The following is a 21463-nucleotide window of genomic DNA, read 5'->3' as shown; positions in this document are numbered from 1 at the left end:
ATCTAAACAAGGACAGGCACAGCTCATGCCAGGTTTGCTCCAGACTGTGGGAGTCAGGCATTAGGACAGGGTTGTCAGTGCTGCTCTGCTGGCTGCAGTTGCTGCTCCAGGATTCGTGGGTCTAGAGCAGCACTGTCCAACAGACATATGATGAGTCACAAGGGACCTTTTAAACTTGCCTGTAGCCATGTTTAAAAGTAAATATAGGATGCTGCAGGAAGCCACTGCCCCAGACACCGCTGCCATGCCTGGACGTCTCTTCTCTGGGCAAGGCCTGGTTACCTCAGATGCAAATTCCAAGGCTACCTCTGTGGTCACTGCAACTGAACTGGAAGTCTCCTGTCAATCAACCGCTGCCTGCACCGCTATCGCCATGGCTGCTGCCTCTGATTCCTCTGCTGCCAGCCTGAGATCTCCTGGAGGTCTTCTTTCTGGATGCTGCTGCCACTGAAGAAACCATTGTCCTGGATGCAACTGAAGCCAACACTGCTAGTGATCACTGGAGATCGCCTGGTGACGCTGCCCCAACAGCTGCAGTTGCAGCCACCTTTACTGCTGCTAACCTGCTGCCTGCTGCCAACAACTACCACCACTACCGCTGCTACCACAGCCCAGAGGACTGCTTCAGAGGGGACTCCAGGTTTGGTTGCACATGGCTGCACTCATTTGGGGACACCAGCCAGGGCCTGGGGCCTGGGTGTCAGCAGGTTTACCACCACAAGAGCCTCTGTATGGGGACTCCAGCTGGAACCTACAGGTCTGGTGTGGGTGTGCCTTTAGGTTTGGAGGAGCCTGGGGTCTTCCTGCTGAGAGTGCTGGTGGCCCTTGTCTTGCTGCTGCATTTTGAGGTTGCTCCTTTGCATGAGTGTATCCCAGGTGGTCTCTCTACAAGTAGGAGCAGCATTGAGATCTTGGGACTGCAGCGTGGCCAAGCCTTAGATATCTGAAGCCCAGATCGGTGGATAGAGACTGGGTTCGCGAGGGCTGATCTGGGTTTGGTGATCCCAAAAGATGTCAGAGACATCTGAGAAACTGTTGAACACTGACAGAGACAGTTCAACTTTCCATCAAGACTTATTTTATTTTATTTTTTGGTTCACTAATCTCTGTACCATATTTGGAACAGGGTGTTTTCTATGCATCAGTGTCAGACAATGATATTCATGAATGGTGTTTTGTATTTTTGTTGTATTCTTATGTCTTTAATTTTTTTCTCTTTTTCTTATTCTTCCTCTCTTGTCTACTTTCTTGGATATTCTTTCCAACTTTTCTCCAACCCATAGCAATCTCTGTTGGCTCCTCTTCCACTCTTCCTGTGAATTTTTACTTCTAGCTCTCTCTTCCTCCCTCGCAAATATTGCATATTACACTACCTCTGTTCTCTCATCCACCATTTGAAATTGTAAATTGTTTTAACAAATATTCTGTTTGTACTATGGATAGTTATTGAACTCATTATTTTGATTTAATGTGAGAAAGCAGCAGATGCCCTAGTGGGAGCTATAGGTTTAAGGCTATATATTGTGTACACTGTATGCTGTTGATATTGGTCCCACCAGTAAAGGCGAAGCTCTGGAAACCTTCAGGGACACTATAGGTCTACAGGATAAAATTTATCCTGTCTTGAATCCATACTTTTAGATGGAAAAACACACTAACAAAATGAAAAAAAAAGGGGGAATAAAACACCCCAAACAAACCAAGATGCTTCAACAACAGAAGCCACCGATTACACAGTACAAGAAATGTCCAAGAAGGAGTTCAGATTGTATATAGTTACACTGATATGTGAAGTAAAGGATAGTATAAGGAGTGAAATCAAAGAAAAAAATGCAGGAAGTGAAAGATCACTTCTATGAAGAGTTAAAGATAGTTAAGAATAAAAAAATAAAAAACAAGCAGAAATCCTTGAAATGAAGGAATCAGTACACCAAATTATAAAACCAATAGAAAGCATCACCAACAGACTAGACCACTTGGAAGACAGAACCTCAGACAATGAGGACAAAATATATAATATTGTAAGTAGAATTTAACTTGTGGAGAAGATGGTAAGAAACCATGAACAGAACATCCAAGAATTATGGGATAACATGAAAAGACCAAGTTTAAGAGTCATCAGAATAGATGAAGGAGCAGAGATACAAACCAAAGGAATAAATTTCCCAAACCTAAAGTATGGAATAGAAAATCAAATACAAGAGGCTTACAGGACCCCTAATGTACAAAATTACAGCAGACCCACACCAAGACACATTTTAATGAGTATGACTAATACACAGAATAAAGATAAAATTTTAAAGGCTGTGAGAGGAAAAAAATCAAATTACACATAGGGGGAAACCAATTCAGATTTCAATTGTTTTCTCAGCCCAGACCCTCAAAAGCTAAGAGGTCCTAGAATACTATATTTCAAGCTCTGAAAAAAAAAATGGATGCCAACCAAGAATTTTATGTCCAGCAAAATTAAGTATCAGATTTGAAGATGAAATTAAAACATTCCATGATAAGCAAAAGTAAAATAAGTCACTACTAGTAAGCCTACACTACAGAGCATTCTCAACGAAATATTCCATGAGGATTAAATGGGAAAAAAGTGAAAACCGGCAAAAGAAATATCTGCACTAAAGGGAAATTCAACCAAATGAGAAACTAAGATAAACCCAAACCCAGAAATAAATCAAAATGACAGAGAATACAAATCATAACTCAATAGTAACCTTGAATGTTAACAGCCTAAACTCATCAATCCAAAGAGACAGACTGGCAGATTGGATTAAAAACAAGACCCAATAATATGCTGTCTTCAAGAGACTCACCTCATGGGCAAAGACATCCACAGGCTGAAGGTGAAAGGATAGGAAAAAACTTATCACTCATACGGATTGTGAAACAAGCAGGGGTTTCCATTCTCATTTCAGATAAAGTAGATTTCAAGCCAAAGTTAATCAGAAGAGACAAATAAGGACATTTCATACTCCTTAAGGGAAGCATATGTAAGCAGGACATAACAATTATAAATATTTATGCTCCAAACAATGAAGCATCTATGTACATTAAACAAACCCTTCTCATCAAACAGACCACAATACAATAATACTGGGTGACTTTAACACACCTCTCATAATGGACAAGTCTTCCAAACAAAACCTAAACAAGGAAACTATAGAACTAAATAATACAATCAATAATTTAGACTTAACAGATATATATCGAATATTTCATCCATCAACAAGCAAATATTATTTCTTCTCAGTAGCACATGGCTCCTTCTCTAAAATAGACCATATCTTGTCCCACAAAGCAACTCTTAGTAAATACAAAAAAAAAAAAAAAAAAAAAAAAAAAAAAAAAAAAAACAGAGATAATACTCTACGCACTATGAGACCACAATGGAATGAAATTAGAAATCAACAATAAAATAAAAAATAGAAGATACTGCAACAAATGGAGATTAAATAATACACAATTGAATGATGAATGGATACTAGAAGAAATTAAAGATGAAATAAAAAATTCTTAGAGGTAAATGAGAACACTGATACAACATATCAAAATCTCTGGGACACTATGAAAGCTGTACTAAGAGGAAAGTTTATTGTATTGAGTGCATTCATTGAAAGAATAAAAAGTCAACAAATAAATAACCTAACACTACATCTCAAAGCCCTAGAAAAAGAAAAACAAATCAACACCAAAAACAGTAGAAAACAGGAAATAAATAAAAACAAAGCTGAAATTAATGAAATCAAAACAAAAAAAAACAATTGAAAATATTGATAAAACAAAAAGTTATTTATTTGAACAAATAAATAAAATAGATAAACCCCTGGCCATGCTAATGAAGTGAAAAAGAGAGAAAACTCAAATTACTAAAATACAAGATGAAGAAGGAAATATCACAATGGACATGTCTGAAATACAGAAGGTAATTAGAAACTATTTTGAAAATTTATGCTTTAATAAAATAGAAAATATCAAAACATTGACAAATTCCTAGAGTCATATGACCTACCCCAACTGAAAGAGGAGGTCATGTATGCTTTCAACAAATCAATTTCAAGTAATGAAATTAAAAAGGATATCAAAAGCCTACCAACCAAGAAAAGCCCAGGACCAGATGGATTCTCAGCCAAGTTCCACAAGACTTGCAAAGAAGAATTAACACCAATGCTCCTCAAAGTATTCCATGAATTAGAAAAGAAGGAAACCCTTCCAAACCCATTCTATGGGGCTAATATCACCCTGATAGCAAAGCCAGACAAAGACATATCAAGGAAAGAAAACTTCAGACCAATATCTCTGATGAACCTAAATGCAAAAATTTTCAATAAAATTCTAGCAAATCCCATACAAAAACATATTAAAAAGATAGTACACTACAATCAAGTGGGATTCATTCTAGGGATTCAGGGTTGGTTCAACATACAGAAATCAATAAATGTAATGCATTTTATTAATAAACTTAAAAACAAAAATTCTATTATCATCTCAATAGATGCAGAAAAAACATTTAACAAAATATATCACACCTTCATTTCAAAAGACCAGAAAAACTAGGGATAGTAGGAACATAACTAAAATTGTAAAAGGTATATATGGTAAACCCAAGGCCAACATCATTCTAAATGGAGAAAAATGGAAAGCATTCTTGCTAAAAACTGGAACAAGACAAGGATATCCTCTTTCACCACTTCTATTCAACATCATCCTTGAAACTCTAGCCAGAGAAGTTAGACAAAAGAACAAAATTAAAGGGATACAAATAGGTAAAGAAAAACTCAAACTATCACTATTTGTGGATTACATGATTCTATATCTGGAAGATCCAAAAAAAATTCCACCAGAAAGCTTCTAGAACTCCTACATGAATTCAGCAAAGTAGCAGGATATAAAATCTAAGACCCATAAATCAAACACATTTCTTTAAATCAGCAATGAATCCACTGAAAGAGAAATTAGGAAAACTACTCATTCACAATAGCTTCAAAAATATATATATATATAGGAATCAATCTAACAAAAGAGGTGAAAGACCTCTACAGTGATAACAACAGAATACTAAAGAAAGAAATTGAAGAAAACTTCAGAAGATGGAAAGATGTCCCATGCTCCTGGATAGGCAGAATTAATATTGTCAAGATGGCCATACTACCAAAAGTGTTATACATATTTAAACAATTCCTATTAAAATGCCAATGACATTCTTAATAGAAATAGCAAAAGCAATCATGAAATTTATTTGGAAAAATAAGAGACCCAGAATAGCTAAATCCTTAGTAAGAAAAGTGAAGCAGGAAGCATCACAATACCAGACCTTAAACTATACTACAGAGCTATAGTATACTACAGAGCTATAGTAACAAAAATGGCATGGTATTGTCACCAAAATAAACTGTAGGCCAATGGAACAGAATAGAGGACACCGAGACCAACCCACGTAATTATGGTTATCTCATACTAGACAAGGGTGCCAAAAACGTTCACTGGAGAAAAGATAGCCTATTTAACAAATGGTGCTGGCAAAACTGGAAATCCATATGTAGCAAAATAAAATTAAACCTGTATCTCTCACCCTACACAAAAATCAACTAATGGTGGATCCAAGACTTAGGCACTAGAACAGAGACCTGGAGCCTAACAGAAGAGAAAATAAACCCAAATCTTCACCACGTCGGCCTAGGATCTGATTTCCTTAATAAGACTCTTAAAGCGCAAGAAGTAAAATCAAGAATCAATAAATTGGATGGATTCAAATTAAAAGCTATTTCTCAGCAAATGAAACAATTAATAACATGAAAACACATCAAGGAGAGAGCCTACAGATTGGGAGAAAATCTTTGCCACATGCACCTCCAATAAAGCATTAATCTCTAGAATATATAAAGAACTCAAAAAACTTAACACCAAAAAACCCAAATAACCTAATTAAAAAATGAACAATAAAGGAACTGAACAGACACTTCACTGAAGAAATACGATTGATCAACAAATATATGAAAAAGTGTTCAACATCTCTAGCAATTAGAGAAATGCAAGTCAAAACCACTCTAAGATTTCATCTCACTCCTGTCCGAATGGCAATCATCAAGAATACAGGCAACAATAATGTTGGAAAGGATGTGGTAAAAGAGGTACACTCATACATTTGCTGGTGGGACTGCAAATTGGTGTAACCACTATGGAAAACAGTATGGAGATTCCTCAGAAAATTGGGAATGGAACCACCATTTGACCCAACTATCCTACCCTTGGTTTATACCCAAAGGACTTAAAATCAGCATGCTACAGTGATGCAGCCACATCAATATTTATAGTAGCTCAATTCACAATAGCTAGACTATGGAACCAACCTAGGTGTCCCTCAATAGATGAATGGATAAAGAAAATATGGTATATACATTCAATGGAATATTACTCAGCTTTAAAGAAGAGTAAAATTATGGCATTTGCCATAAATGGTTGGAGAATACCATGCTAAGCAAAATAAGCCAATCCTACAAAACCAAAGGCCGAATGTTTTCTCAAATATGCGAATGCTAATTCACAATAAGGTGGGGGGGGCGCATTAGGGAAAAATAGCATTACCTTAGATTAGGTAGAGAGAAGTGATGGGAGGGGAGGGGAGAGGATGTGGGGATAGGAAAGATAGTAGAATGAAACAGACATTATTGCTGTATGTAAATATGTGACTACATGACCAATATGATTCTGCAACATGTACGCTAGAAAAGTGAGAAATTATATTCCATCTTTGTATGAGATATCAAAGTGCGTAAATGCATTCTACTCTCATGTATAACTAATTAAAACAAATAAAAAAATTAAAAAAAAACAGAAAAGAAACCAACTCTGAAAATGGCAAAAAAGAGTAAACACTAAAGTGAACTTCAATATTTTGCTTAACTTAATATACCCCCAGATATAATCATTGCATGATGTCCTCAATATAAAAATTATTAAGAAGCTATTTTTCATTCTTTGATTCATAGTAAGTCTTTGAAACCAGGTGTCTATTTTTTGCTTAGAGCATACCTCCATTTGGACAACACATTTCAAGACTCCATAACCACGTATGACTAAAGGGCTCTCCTGTTGGACAGAGCAGGTCTAGTGTAGTTCTCCCACTCTCACTTTCTCCCTGAGAATCTCATTCAAGCCATAAGAAGACTTCCTAAGAAGTCTTCTTCTCTAAAGCCTTCCATCACCGGCAGACGAACAAGCTTTCCTTCTAATTCCCATAGCACTCTGTCCATGAGACTCACATCAGAGTCTCTGTGGAACTCAGCACATTAGGTCACAGCAGTGATCTATGCATGCATCTGGGTCTCCCATCAGCTTGGAGCTCCTTGATGCTCATCATGTCCTGTTTATCTATATATCCCCCTTAACACAGCCCAGCATACTGCTGGTCAAATTGTGGTCCCTGGACCCTAAGAAGCACCTGAGAGCTTGTCAGAAATATGGAATGTATTTTTTCACAAGTTCTGATGGAGCATGAGCAGGAGCTTGTTAAAGTTTGAGAAGTTCAGATCTAGTGCAGTCATTCTCACTCCTGTACTTTAGAATCACCAGGACAATTGTAGAGGGCCAATTTCCAGAAACTTTCCCTAGGAATTTCTCACTCATTGATTTGTGGAGGGGCTGTGTGTGTGTGTGTGTGTGTGTGTGCGTGCGTGAGAGAGAGAGAGAAATAGAGAATAAGTTCCTCCAGTCAGTATAAGGCTTAATCTGAGAATCATTTGTCTTCCTTACCTGGAAAGTGTTTCAGCACAGTGGAGAGAATTGAGAGGGGAGGAATAAATACAGGGGAAACACCAATTTCTATATTGATATTCACATGGACTCCAGTATCCCTGCCTTGCTCTGGGAACTATAAAGAGCAACATTTAATTGTCCTTTTGAGAGCATATCTTGTTTTCTGTTCCCCGAACAAATAAATAAATCATTAATTCTGTTTCATTTTACAGTAAGGGAAAAGGAATCTAGACAGGTTTAGTTGCTTCTCTGGACCACATGGCCTTTCAATGGGAAAACTAAAATTATAGGTTTCCACGCTTCCAGTCTTCCTGCTTATACACACCTAAAAGATCACTTCTCCCCACTCCTCAAAAAAAAAAAAAAAAAAAAAAAAAACACAAACTTCAAATGTGGCTCTCATTTTGATGAAGCAGGAGAGGTGTGCAGAACAGCAGCAGGTGCCTACCCTGGGTCCAAAGCAATCTAACCCTCCACCAGGCCCTGGAGAATCTGCTTATTACAGCCCTTCTGCTGTGTGTCTTGGCAGATAACACAGGTGCACTCAGCAAGTCCAGTGTGGCCTACAAGTTCTCACTGAGTCCTCCCAACCCTCTCTACTGGCTCTGTCTCCCTTCATTCTGCCCCAAGTCATAACTTACAGCCTTGCACACACTACCTCTCCTAATTCTGGAAACTTGTGAGGTTCTTCTCTCCATCCAAATGCTCTGATAAATTCCTACTAATCTCTTCAGCATCAAATCAAACATGCATTCTTTCTGAGAAGTGTTCCCCCAATTTACTTAGGTTAACAGTCATGATCTCATTTATGATTCAATGTAATATATGCCCAACTCTATTAAAGACTTTGAAGCAAAGCATGCTAGAATCATTTAAATACTTGTCCATCTCCCCAATAAATCTAAGTTTCTTGATGAGAGGGATGCTATCATATACACGTGAATGTCCCCTCAGTACCTCTCATATGTCAATTTTAAATAAGTAGTGATAATATTGATTAGATAAAAGAGGAATCAGATGGATGGATGAATGAATGAGAAAGGTAGGAAGCTAAGAACTCTGCCTTCTATTCCTTTTTCACCACGGATTTTTAATTTCAGTATTATTTTTTAGTGCAGTCTTAATTTTCCAATGTATACATAATGAGTCTTTTGGTATACAGTTCTATAAGTATGAGCAAATGTGTATATTTATGTGACTACCACCACAATCAGGTCACAGAACAGTTACATCATATTGTACAATACTCCCATGAAGGCCTTTCTGGTCAAACACTTTCTCTACCCTGGAAACCACATATATTCTCCATATCTTTAGCTTGTCTATCCCATAAGATCATACACATGGAATTATACAATATGTAACTCTTTGAAACCAGCTTATTTCACTCAGCATAATGTCTTTGAAATTCATCTGTGTTGTTGCAAATATCAATAGTACTGAGTAATATTCTATATTATGGATGGAACACAGCTTGTTAATCCATTAATCACTGAAGCATAATTAGGTTTGTTTCCAGTTTCTGGAGATCATTAATAAATCTGCTACTGACATTTGTGTACAGGCATTGTGTGAATATAATTTCTCATTTCTCTAGGTTAAGTATGTAGGAGTGGAACTGCTGAATAATAAAGTGTGTGCAACTTATAAGAAACTATATGCCAAAATATTTTTTTCCAGAATGATTGTACCATTTTACATTCCTGGAAACAATGGTATGAGAGTGTTATTTGCTTACATGCTTGCCAGCAATTGGTGTTGTCAATTTTCCTAATGTTAGTGATTCTTATGGGTATGTGGTGACATATGTTTTGGTTGTTGTGGGGTTTTTTGCTATTGTTGTTGTTTTGTACCAGAGATTAAATCCAGCGGTGCTTAACCACTGAGCCACATCCCCAGCCCTTCTTTATATTTTATTTATAGAAAGAGACTAGCTAAGTTGCCGAGGGTCTTACTAAGTTGTTGAGGCTACCTTTGAACTCAAGATCCTCCTGCCTCAACCTCTGGTGCTGCTGTGATTACAGGTGTGTGCCACCATGCCCTGCTCATGTGGTAATTTACATTTCCCTAAGGTCTAATGATGTTGAACATTGTTTCATGTGCTTATCTGTCATCCCTTATCTTCTCTACTAAATGATATGCTCAAATGTTAGCCAATTGTTTAAAAAGTGGCGTTTTGTTTACTTTTTATTCTTATGTTTCGAGAATTCTTGGTATGTCTGGCTATAAGTTCTTTGTTGGATATATATTTGCAAATATTTTTATCCCAGTGTTTTAATGGTTAATTTTTAAGAGCAAACATTTCTAATTTTGATGAAGCCATTTTTTTATGATGTATTTTATCTATTTTGTTCTTAGCATCTTATCTATACTGGACTCTTTGCCTAATCCAAGGAAATGAAGATTTTTTTTTCCTCCTGTTTTCTTCTAAAATTTTTGTAATTTTATGTTTTATACTTAGATCTATTTTCCATTCTGAGTTAAATTTTGTATAAATTGTAATCATTGTTGAAGTTATTTTTTTTCCCTGGATGGTGCCATAATTGTTCCAATACCATTTGCTGGAAATGATAGCCTTTCTCCACTTAAGTAACTATATAATGCAACCTTGCTTAACTCAATTATTAGTTCTAAGAGGGTTTTGTGTAGATTCCATGGTTTTTTTTTTAATAAAAACTATCATCTCTTTGAGAATAACAAGCTTTATTTTTCCCTTTGCAATCGAGATGATTTGCATTTCATTTTTCTTGCTTTATTGCAGTGGCTAGAACTTTCATCATATGGTCGAACAGGAGTGGTAAGAGTGACTATCCCCAGCTTTTTCCTGCTCTTTGGTATCTTATCATTAAGTATGAAGCTATTATAGATCTTTTGTAGAGGACCTTGATCCGAAGTTTCCTTCTATTCCAAGTTTTATTTAAGAAGTTTTTGCTCCAGACATGTCCCCCCATCAAAAACTAGCTGTGTGAATTTCAGAAACTTTGAATTTAAACTCCTTTGTCACATCCTTTCTGTTATGATGAGGTATTGTATATGTGTGACTTCATGAGTGTGAGAAAGCATTCAGTACATGCCACAAAGGAATGAGATAATGCATTTCCTTAGGGGAGGTAAAATAAAATATTTTTTTTTGGAAAATATCTAAAAACTGTAATTTTTCTATGTGTATTTTCTAAATAAAGCTGGGAGAGAGACAACTCAGTAGGATGAGAGAAATTCTTTTATCTATTGAAAACCTTACTTTTAAAATCTAAAAAAAAAAAAATGGAACAGAACAAAGTGTAATACCTGATATTTATTCCCATTATATTTCTGACTGATTTTTTTTCAATTCATGACTTCTAACAATAGGCCAGGCAATTTTCTAAGTGTTCTGAATTTTTTGTCTCACAAAATTTTACAGAGATTCTACACCATAGGCCTTGTGCCCATTTGAACCAGAATTCTTGAATTTCAGAAAATAAATTTGAGCGTCATGTAAGAAATTACTTTTTCAAATAAACAATAAATAAATGAGCTGCCCAGCAGTAGAAAAGGATGGTTCTTAAGTCTCAAGGAACCTGAAAACACATGGGAAGTTTTGGGAGAAGTTTCCCCCAACTCTGAAAATATGATGACTACTGTACATCACATATATGTGACATATGTGGCTTAAAGGTTGACATAGAAAGCAAAGCCAAGATAAGAGTGCACCCAAAAATGGCCTGTGGGTCTTCTCCTGAGACCAACACTCTGCTCTCTGCTGTCCTGATGGACTCCTCCAACCCCACAGCTCAATCATACTCCTCCATTACTTTCTCAGGATCAGGAGTCAAATTATACAATTTTTGAATCCAGGCTTTTCTACTCTCACAATAATTGGCTTTAAGTATGTGACATTATCTTTTTATATCTAAAGAGCTCTGCTGTTGAAAAAAAACAAGTTAAAAAGAGTTTGGGTCATAGCTGCCTACCTTAAAGACTATACTTATTTAAGGATTAAAAGACAGAAAGGAAAGTGGAAAGGAGGGAGAATGGGAGATAGGCAGAGTGTCAGATACATAGTAACAGGTACTGATTTCCTTCAGACTCTGAAAAGAAAAGAAAAAAAAAAGCATATGCAACATATTTGCCAAATGTCTGTTTTGGGCATGCATCTATGGTTGGCCTGGAATGGAATTCTCCTGGAGGGAGCACACATGGTTTTACTTAATGTATTCTGAATGATACAGCAACACCCACAGCCAGGTCAAAGCAGAAATCTTCTTACAAGATTTGTACGTTTCCTAGTTTCTCTTAAAAGTCCTTTTCTATTTAGTCAACCCAGAACCTTGTGAGCTGAATTGGGCTAAAGGAATGTTCTCAGATCACAGAGGAAGTTACAGCCCAGAGAGGTTAGGGAATTTTCTCCTGGTCTCAACAGCTACAAAGTGGCAAAGCCCACTTATTAGATTATTTGATTCTATTTTTATCCTTGGAGATGCTAATTATATTTTCATATATTTTTTAAGTTGGTTTTATTTTTCCTTTGATAATGAAGAGTCCTACAATTATGATCATTTCCAGGAGGAGTGAAATGTTGGTACAAAATAATGCTTTTCAGCTAAATTTTGTGTAAGAAGTCTACAGCCACACAAGACAGCAAGGAGGTCATTTGTTTGAAATCTCAGTGTTCCATGGCTAGAAAAGAGATCCTTATCTGTAGGGACAATACAAGCCTTGCTTACCTCTGTGTCTCCAGGGCCTAGAGCAATGCCTGACACATAGTAGGTCATCCCTAAAAATCTGCTGCATGGATGAAAGAGCCCTTTTGCAAATAATTGCTTGGTTACTTTTTCTGGTAAGCCTGACCCCCTAAAAGGAATTGTTTATTTAAATCAAGCAGCCCCTGCAATTCACCATGTGGATGTAAAATACCTGTAATGAGCTACAGACATCTCTGTTCAAATTACACTAAAAGATGCCAAGGAAATTACTAACAGGAGTCTCAAAATTCATCACATTAACTCACATCCCCAGAAAATTCATTCCTGAGGGTTTATTTCAATGAAATGTCTCCCTTGGGACTGGAAGTCTCTTCCCCCACTCTGGGAAATAAGGATGGATGTGGCATTAATGGAGCTAGGGGCTTTTCATCTTCCCAAACCATTAAAATGCAAATTGGGGGAGGAGAGAGACCTGCAGGCAGATCTGGGGGTGGGGGTGGGGGCCTAGCCTGAGCTGCAGGGCACTCACATCCGTCAGCAGTCCGCACCTCCATGTGCACCAGGTCCGCCTCCTTATCCAGTCCGGCCACAGACCTGGGGAAGGAAGGGAGAGATAGAGGCTCAGTAAGGATGGGGACAGCAGCCGACAAAGTGGAAGTACCTGGGGTCCTTACTTGGCATTTGGCTCTCTCAAACAGGACTGTCCTGCACCATGGGAGCTCAGGCAACACAGCAGTGTGGCTGGCCTTAGAAACTTGTCACCTGTAATGGTCATAATGCCTGAGTCCTAGGTAGTGTTAGTGAGTTAAAAACTCAAGGAAACAAAAAAAGAAGAAGGAGGAGGTGGTGATGATGATGATGATGGAGGAGGAGGAGGAGGAGGAGGAGGAGACGACAGACTCCACTGATGGTGGTCTAAACCTCTGTCCTTGGCCCTTCTCCACCACCCACCCCCTTCTGCGAGGTCCTCTTTTCTCCTTGGTCTTGACACTCCTGATTACCTCCACACAGTTTCCTGCCCAGTTCTGTGGGTTTCAATGTGTGCCCTCCTGATTTGATCCCATTTACCCTTCCTCTCTCCTTTCTTGCAAACAACAACATTTAAACCTGGTCTGGCAGAGACAGAATTCTCCCAGTAACTGGATTGAGAAAACTTAGTGATCTCTGGCCAATACCTAGAAGAAGGAAGGCTGAGAATCCCTACAAATAACCTTGTGGATCTCTAAACTTCCCCATTAAAAGCCCAAGTAGCTGTCTCCCACCTTAGGTATGCAGCCACAGTGAGGCCCAGAAAGTCAACTAAAAGTGCCCACAGGCATTACCCCATCGTGTGCTAAAGAGCACATTCTCTCCAGCAAGCTCAGCTCATAGTCTATTTATTCCTATTTTAAACACCATCTTAAGATTGGTTTCCTGGATTGCCAGAACTCAGTAGGTAGAAAACAGCAAGTTAGAAATCAAGTAGATTAATGGTGAGAATCAACAACTGATACCTAGGTGGCAAGACAAATAGAAAATAGATGAGAAACAGACCTAAGAACTCCAAGCCCAATCTTCCACACCATAAACACCTACACTTCTCAATAGCCCTGGGCATTACTATATTAGAGCATGGTTCAGGGTCTGACATCTATGGCAAGGAATTGAAGGCACAGAGAAAAAAGGAGTGGGGGCTAGCGATATCCACCCATGCTTTCTGTTTAAGAAACCAGGTTGGCGAATGATATCTTTTAAAGGGAAAAAAATCATTTTCTGTTAAAATGACGATGTCTTGAAAGATCATACTTCGGTCATCTAAAAAGTTTACTTATACAAATTACTTTTTTCCCCTAAAGAAGCTGAATAAATGAGGCGTTACTCTAATGGGTTATTTTTCCCAATGGTCATTGACACACTATCTTTTTGTTTTTCTTTACCTCATTGGATCCTAACAGCAAACCCCTAAGGTAAGGAGAGCAGGTATCATTAGACATATTTGATTGGAGGAGAAACTGAGGCGTGGAGAAGTTTATGTTTGTCTAATGTCACACGGAGATTAGTTCAGAAATAGACAGATGTCTTGACTTCCTGTCCCAGAGCAGCTCTGATGTGTGCCTTATCTTACCATCTCCTTCCTGCTTTTCTCCAGCCAAGTCTCAGATCTCCTTCTGAGCAATCCCGGCCTCACCCCTGCAGCAGTCCTGCCTTCCCTCATCTCACTCATGAGCCTTTCTCTGCGAAACCATGGCATCCTTACCTCAGTGGTCCTCCCATTTGGCTGCCCATGAGAACCACTAGTAGGTGGGCTTTGAAATATACTGATGCCTGGTCCGCCTCCCTAGACCAAGAAAGCTAGAACCTGTGAGGACAGAGCCAGGCCATCAGTGTTCTTTTAAATCTCCATGGGAATTTCCATGTGCAGCCAAGTTTGAGGATCTTTGTTTGCATAAGTCAATCATATCCCTTATGTTATTACCATTTCTGTCTTTCCTACTTAGATATAAACCTTAAAGAGGTAGGACCCTGGCTTATTTATCTTGGAAACATTGACACTAACATGCCTTGTACCTATTATGTGCTCCCTGTGTTGACTAATGTAACAACTCAGTCTCCCTGTGTCGAGGCCAAAATTCCTATGTGAAACTCACTTGAGGTCAGACACACAGGGACAGAGGGCACCAGAAAGGACTATACTGACACCTCCTCTGCTCAGCAGTCTCCTGTTTCTTTATGATAGAGTTGGTATTCTCAGGATTACAGGCTTCTCGGTTGTCATTCTTCTACCCTTTCCCCAGGATCACAGGCAGGGTGGCATGGACACAGTTGGAACCATAATGGCTCAGCCTGACTGTGGTCATCAAATGCTGTGCTCTGCTAATAAAGGAAGAAAGTCCTTGCCTCTGCAGAGCTTGAAAAAAGGCAAATAAACCAGAGAAGTGGTTCTCTTATTCAGGTCTTCTCACTCCCTCCCATCTAACTAAATCCTACTCAACCTCAAGTCTGTACCAAGAATCAAGTTCTCCTGGAAGCTCTCCTAGATGACAACAGCTCACGTTCACCTCTCTCCTTCACACATGCAGAGAACTCAGAGAACTCAGAGTCCTGATGGTGCACCCTCCCACAGTTACATGGTGATGAAACTGGTCTCCCCTTGAGCTGAGCTTGGCTCACTAGAATGAACACCTGTGGTTTTGTTGGCTCAATGCCCTTTCCCTCCCATGTTCTACCCACTCAATTTGTGCTTTGGCTAGTTTGGCCTAGCTCAGTGGCCCAACCCTCTGCACCCCTAGGATGTCCTGTGATTCCTCATGATCATGAGGTAGGTGGGCTTGAGAAATCAGGACATGTCAGGAAAACTGAGATCTCCATGGGATTCCTCCAATTGCAGGAAAGAGGAAAGAATTCTATTTCTTCTCTGGTTACCCCGACAAATGTTTCCAGTCCAATAGGAAGACCAAGTCTAAAAGAATGATGTGGACATACAGGGACAAAGAGAATGGACAGTGGGTAACAGACAGGGAGAGGAGATGAAATGAGGACTGTGGTCAAGACAAGAAGTAGAGAAACAAAAACACAAACCAAGATACAGAAAGAAACAGAACAGTACATAGGTACATACACACACACCTTAGAGATCACACAAATGGAAGCATGCTGAGAAATAGATGGATATACAGGTAGGTACCATCGAGCCTTCAGATCTGAATCCATTCATGTCCAGCCCACCCAGATGGAGCAGCTTGCTTGGACACAAGAGTCAACAGGCTGCTTTATGGATGAGGGTGTTAGTGCATTTATTTGTTTACACCATCAGTTGCAAATATAATAGCTCATTGATATGCAGTCCATTAGACAGTAAGCTTCCTGAAGGCAGGGAGTATATTTCTCCAACGGTTGCTACATCACACAGCTCAAGATTAGGCATTTCTTTGGATTAAATGATAGGAGTAAGAAATCTCAAAGCAATTCTGTCCCTGGGTCCACAGGGGAAGAAATATGCCAATCAGAGAGGTAACAAAATAACTTAGATATCTAGGGAAGGAGAACATTCTTCCCCATACTCAGAGCTGTGGCCCACAGACCCTCATCCAGCACAGAGATGGCACTGCCCACTTGGAAGTACTGGCAGCAGTAGCCTTGAGTACTCAATGTTATCACTGTTGACATTTTTGCCCAGATAATTCTTCCTTGTTGGGGCTGTTCTGTGCATCACAAAATATTTAGCAGTAACCCAGGTCTCTACTAGATATAGTAGCATTCTTGCAGTCATGACAACCTGAAGTGCCTCTAGACATTGCTAAGTATCTCCTATTGGGGGAAAAATCACAGCTTTACCTGGATACATTTAATCACTGCCTGGACTCTATGCAGTCCCTGCTAACAAGGTAGCAAATAAGCATTCAGAAACTGCACTTCCTCTCCCAGTATAAACACCAACGCTGCAGAGAAGCCCATCAACTACTGATTTTCTGGACCACACTATGGCATCAAGAAACTACCTGACACTCATCAAGCAGAAACAATCAGGTCCAAAACCTTAAAGCCCTTAATTCTGGAAACTTACTGTAAGAAATGTGCACACACACACAGACCAATCAAAGAAACACACGATAGAAATATTTGGTGGGTTTTTGTGGGGTGGGGAAGGGGAGAAGTTAGAAGGGATACACTTGTAGAAATGTTTGGGAAAGTGCATATAATAATGATGACAAATGCTAATGGGTATTGAGACCATTTCTGTGTCAGGCATTGTGTTTAGTATTTATAAGCATTATCTTAATTAATCCTCAAAATGAGTTTTTAAGGAAGGTACCATTTATCTAATTTTCCTCCTTGGTAAAATGAGGATAATAAGAGAGATTAAGTAATGTGCCTAAAGCCACATGATAATAACAGTTCTCAGATACTGAGAGTACACCATGTTCCAAGGCACTATTTTACATACAGATGCTGATCTCTTTTAATCCTTACATCAACTATGAGTTAGAAATCAATCTTTCCCCCTATTTTAAAAGGGCATAATCAGCCATAGAGAGCTTAAGCTACTTGCTCAAAGTCACGTAGCTAAGAAGCAGTAAAATTAGGATTTGAACAGAGTGGGTGGCTTGGAGCCAGGTGCTTAACTTTCCCTGTAAACTGTCCCACCCATGATGAAGAATTGGATTTGGGTCCATACATCCTTCCCAGAGTTGAGGATCCCATCAACATGCCTCTTGTCCGCTTCCCTCAAACCAGAGTCCCTCATAGCAGCACCATAAGGAATACGAGGGCATTTTGTACATGTTTTCAAAATCACGGAACATCTTGGTTCTGACTACAGCAATTGAGAGTCACTCATATTGGTGATAATTGGTGAAAAGGGAAAGTTGGGAATAGAAAAAGAGATTGGGTCAATGGTAAAAGAGTAGTGAGTAGAGATTTTTGCAAAGAAAGATAAAAACCATTCAGGAAAAAGGAATTTTGGGGCTTGAGCTTGACTCTTGAGATCTGTGAGGGTGGAAGGAGCTGAGATGTGTAAGAGGGGATGGAGAATTGCCAAGGCTGGTGGGAAGGAGATGAGAGGCTGGCTTAGGTGTGCCAAGAAGCACCTTCATGAATGCCTTGGCACCTCTTCCATCTCAAGCATTCACCTTTTTTAGGGCTAACATTAGACCAGGATGGAGCAGATGGCCAGTAGCAGTATCCAATGTATAACCAAACATAGGACAGGTAAGGCTCCCTGTGGTAGTGTGTGCAACAAAGAAAAGGTGTATTTATATGCATCCCATTTCTAGAAAGTATCAGACGGTGCAGAGAAATTGTGTCCACATGCTACTGCTGATACAAAATGTAAGCTGTCCTCCATGGTGCCTGTTTTGGATGTGCTATATTTCTGGTTTTAATTAAGCGATTTTAAAACAAAGTTTTGTGGGAAGAAATAGAGTTAAGATATTACAATCAGACATCAGTCTATGAAAACCCTTATGAACATTTTTAAATTCCTCCATCACGAATTCTTCTACCACAGGGATTTCCTGAACACTAATTGTGGAAAAACTAATGTTTCCTAGTAGATTTTACCAGGCTTCTTCAAGAAAGAAATAGTCAGGGCCTTTATTAAAAACTCCCAATCACAGTTTAGCTATTGTATAAATTAAAAATATAAATAAATAAATAAAACTCCCAATCACATTTTACACATATGTGCCAACAAAAGTTCTTAGTTTCTACATCTGTCAAACAGGAGGAGCATAATACCTACTTCACAGAGTAACGAGAGTTGAATGAGCTGAGCGGTAGACACTTTGAACAGTTCTTGGCACAAAGGAAGAGTTCTGTACATTTTAGCTATCATTAGCTTTAATTTGAAGGGCAGGATAGGCTGATCCATCCTCCTGCCTGCCTTCCTCTCTCCCACATCTCAGTCCCACACTGGGTGAGGCCTACTGACGACCGTGTGACTCTAGATGCTGGGTACTGAACTCCATGCCCCGATAGGGTTCAGTTCAGATGCCTTCTCCCTCTCTAGACTGATTGTACACCACAAATCCCAGGAAGGAGCTCTTGATAAGGTCTCCAGTGACACCCTGTTCTCCTCTGCAGTGCAGAAATCATGCCTGTGTTGAAATCATCTTCTTTCCCCTATTAGATGTGATCCTTGACCTCAGGGGGCTTTTATAGGATAATATATCAGTTTATTCAATCACAGTGTTTGGCAAATGATGAAAACACTTTCATTCAGTTGGACAAATTTCACATGCCTACAGCATTTCAGAATGCCTACAGCATTCTGGGGTCCTAAAGAGATTTAACAGGCCTTCTTATGCTCCAGATGATGTTTATATTGTGGACTTCTCACCTGGTGTGGAGAAAGGAGAGGGAAAAGAACTACCCAGAGCTGAATGATGTGTGGGATAGTCTTCACTTGGGGGAATTTATTGTTGCTAATTTGATAACAATTAATGAGCCCAATAATAGCACAAGGATCATCTGAAACCTTGAAGAGGGAAAGGACATTGGTTATTCTTCAAAATAGGGAGCACCTCTGAGTTCTGAGACCAAGGGTGTAGGGAACAAAGGGAAATAGAAAACCATCATCAAACCTCCAGGGAAGAAACTAGAATCCCCTCCTAGAACCACACACTCACAGATGTTACTGAAAGGAGAACATGAAAAAGGTGGAGTGGTTTCCAGCTTATTTTTGGCAACCATGCCCTCTGTACAAACAGTCTTCAAGTCCTATCACGTAAAATAGGTCAGACAGGGACTTCTCAGGAACCAAGACAGCTCGCTCAGACCCGACAGTCCCCAAGGCAGCCAGATACAGAAACTTTTGAAGCATTATCATTTCATCCAAGCCCTTCACTTCCAAAATCAGAAAACTGAGCCTCTGCAACTGCCCAGAGACATGGCTTGTTTGTGTCAAGTGGCCCTAGAATCTAACTTGGAACTTCAGTCCTGGCCTCTTCAGAACACACTCAGCTGTCAGGAGGGAGTGGAAGGGCCAAATCCAGTGCATTTCCTCTGTGTGGATGTGGATTCCAGGGTAAAAACTGGGTAAGGGGAGGAAGATACTGTGAGTAAGCTACAATAAAGTCAAAGTACTCAACCAACTAGTCAGCTAGGCATGGTAACCACAAAATAATCTTTTTAAATGAATATAATTTTTAATTGATGAGTCAAACATGTATACATTAATGGGGTATAATGTAATGTTTTGATATATGTACACAATGTGGGATGATTTAAATCAAGTTAATTACCATATCACCCACTCATCATTTCTGTGTTGTGGTGGTCATTTTCTCTTTGTTATTTTGGAATATATAACACACTGCTATTGACTGGTGTCACCCTGTTGTACTCAACACATCTCTCCAATTCATCCTACAAGCTGTCCTTCCACTGGGGATATCCATTCCAATTCCCTCTGCATTGGCCTTGCAATGGTTCCGCTCAGCTTAGGACCCACTTCCCAAGAAAGCTTCTTACCCTGGCTGAACATTAGAATTTCTTTAGGAAAGAAAGTCTCTAAAATATTAAATACCAATGTGTAGGCCCTCCTTCCAAGAATTCTGGTTTAACTGATCTGGAGTAACAGTCCTTTCATTCCCATAGTGATTTTAGTACAACAGAATCTCCTGGCATGCTTGTTAAGACAGGGATAGCTGCTGGGATGTATCTCCAGCACCATTCATTTGATAGGTCTGGGTGGGGGCCAAAAACATGCATGGATCTTAGGAAATATTCAGATGACATAATGATGATGGTTACGAGTCACGCTTGTAGAACTGCCAGCTGGGAGTGAAGCCCGCACAGGAATCAGCACCTTGTAGACAGTCAGAATGGAGAATCACTTCTCAAAGCCCAAAACATAACCTCAGACCACAATGGCATCTCCTCCCAGGCACCAGAGATACAAGGAAGAGCATAAATTCTGCAGCTAGAAGCTAGGTCAGGGGCTTGGCTCCATCCCTCACTAACTGTGGGATCATGAGCAATTTACTTCACCATTCCATGCCTCAAACTCTTTCATCTGCACAACAAGGAGATAATAATAGCACTCTTGTCATTATTTTTTATGAGAAATAAGTGAATTAAATATATTTAAAATATTTAGACAGGAGAGGCATGTGTTAACACTTTATATGATGTTATGTGTTCATGTTATCTTAAATGCAATTAATATTCATTGAACACCTCTGCTGTACCAAGGTTTTAAATATCAGTTTAAACATATTAACGCACTTAATCCTAAGCAAACTTTGAGATCAACAAAGCATAATCTTTTTTGTTTTCTCTTTTCAAAAGAGAAAAAAGGAGGTGTTCAGTTATCAGATTGTCCAATCGTTGAGTGAGAAATGAGGACACAGAGAGGGAATCTGGATTTTGTACATCTAAGTTTTTCCTCCTTCTTGATTATGTTCTCCTTAAAGACAGACTCTAGATCCAATTAAACTCTTCCTTCGGCTAGTGCCAAGCAACATGTCTTACACTGCATCTATTAAATATCTGTTGAGTAGATGAATAAATACATGAATGCAAATAATAATAATAATAAC

General features: G+C 39.1%; 1 protein-coding gene across 1 annotated transcript in view; it reads right to left on the bottom strand.

Annotated features, from left to right (window-relative positions):
* The window catches only part of Sorcs3 (sortilin related VPS10 domain containing receptor 3), a 606876-nt gene that overhangs the window by 154980 nt on the left and 430433 nt on the right, over positions 1–21463 (bottom strand). Inside the window, exon 6 of the mRNA XM_046450521.2 lies at positions 12973–13037. Within this exon, the coding sequence (XP_046306477.1) occupies positions 12973–13037 (65 nt within the window). The remainder of the gene's footprint in view (positions 1–12972; positions 13038–21463) is intronic.

Source organism: Marmota monax, unplaced genomic scaffold (assembly GCF_021218885.2).
Source record: "Marmota monax isolate L192 unplaced genomic scaffold, Marmota_monax_Labrador192_F-V1.1 WCK01_AAM20220418_F8-fsc00004, whole genome shotgun sequence".
Classification (NCBI taxonomy): Eukaryota; Metazoa; Chordata; class Mammalia; order Rodentia; family Sciuridae; genus Marmota; species Marmota monax.
Note: the sequence above shows the minus strand (reverse complement) of the source record. Positions and strands in the feature narration are given on the sequence as shown.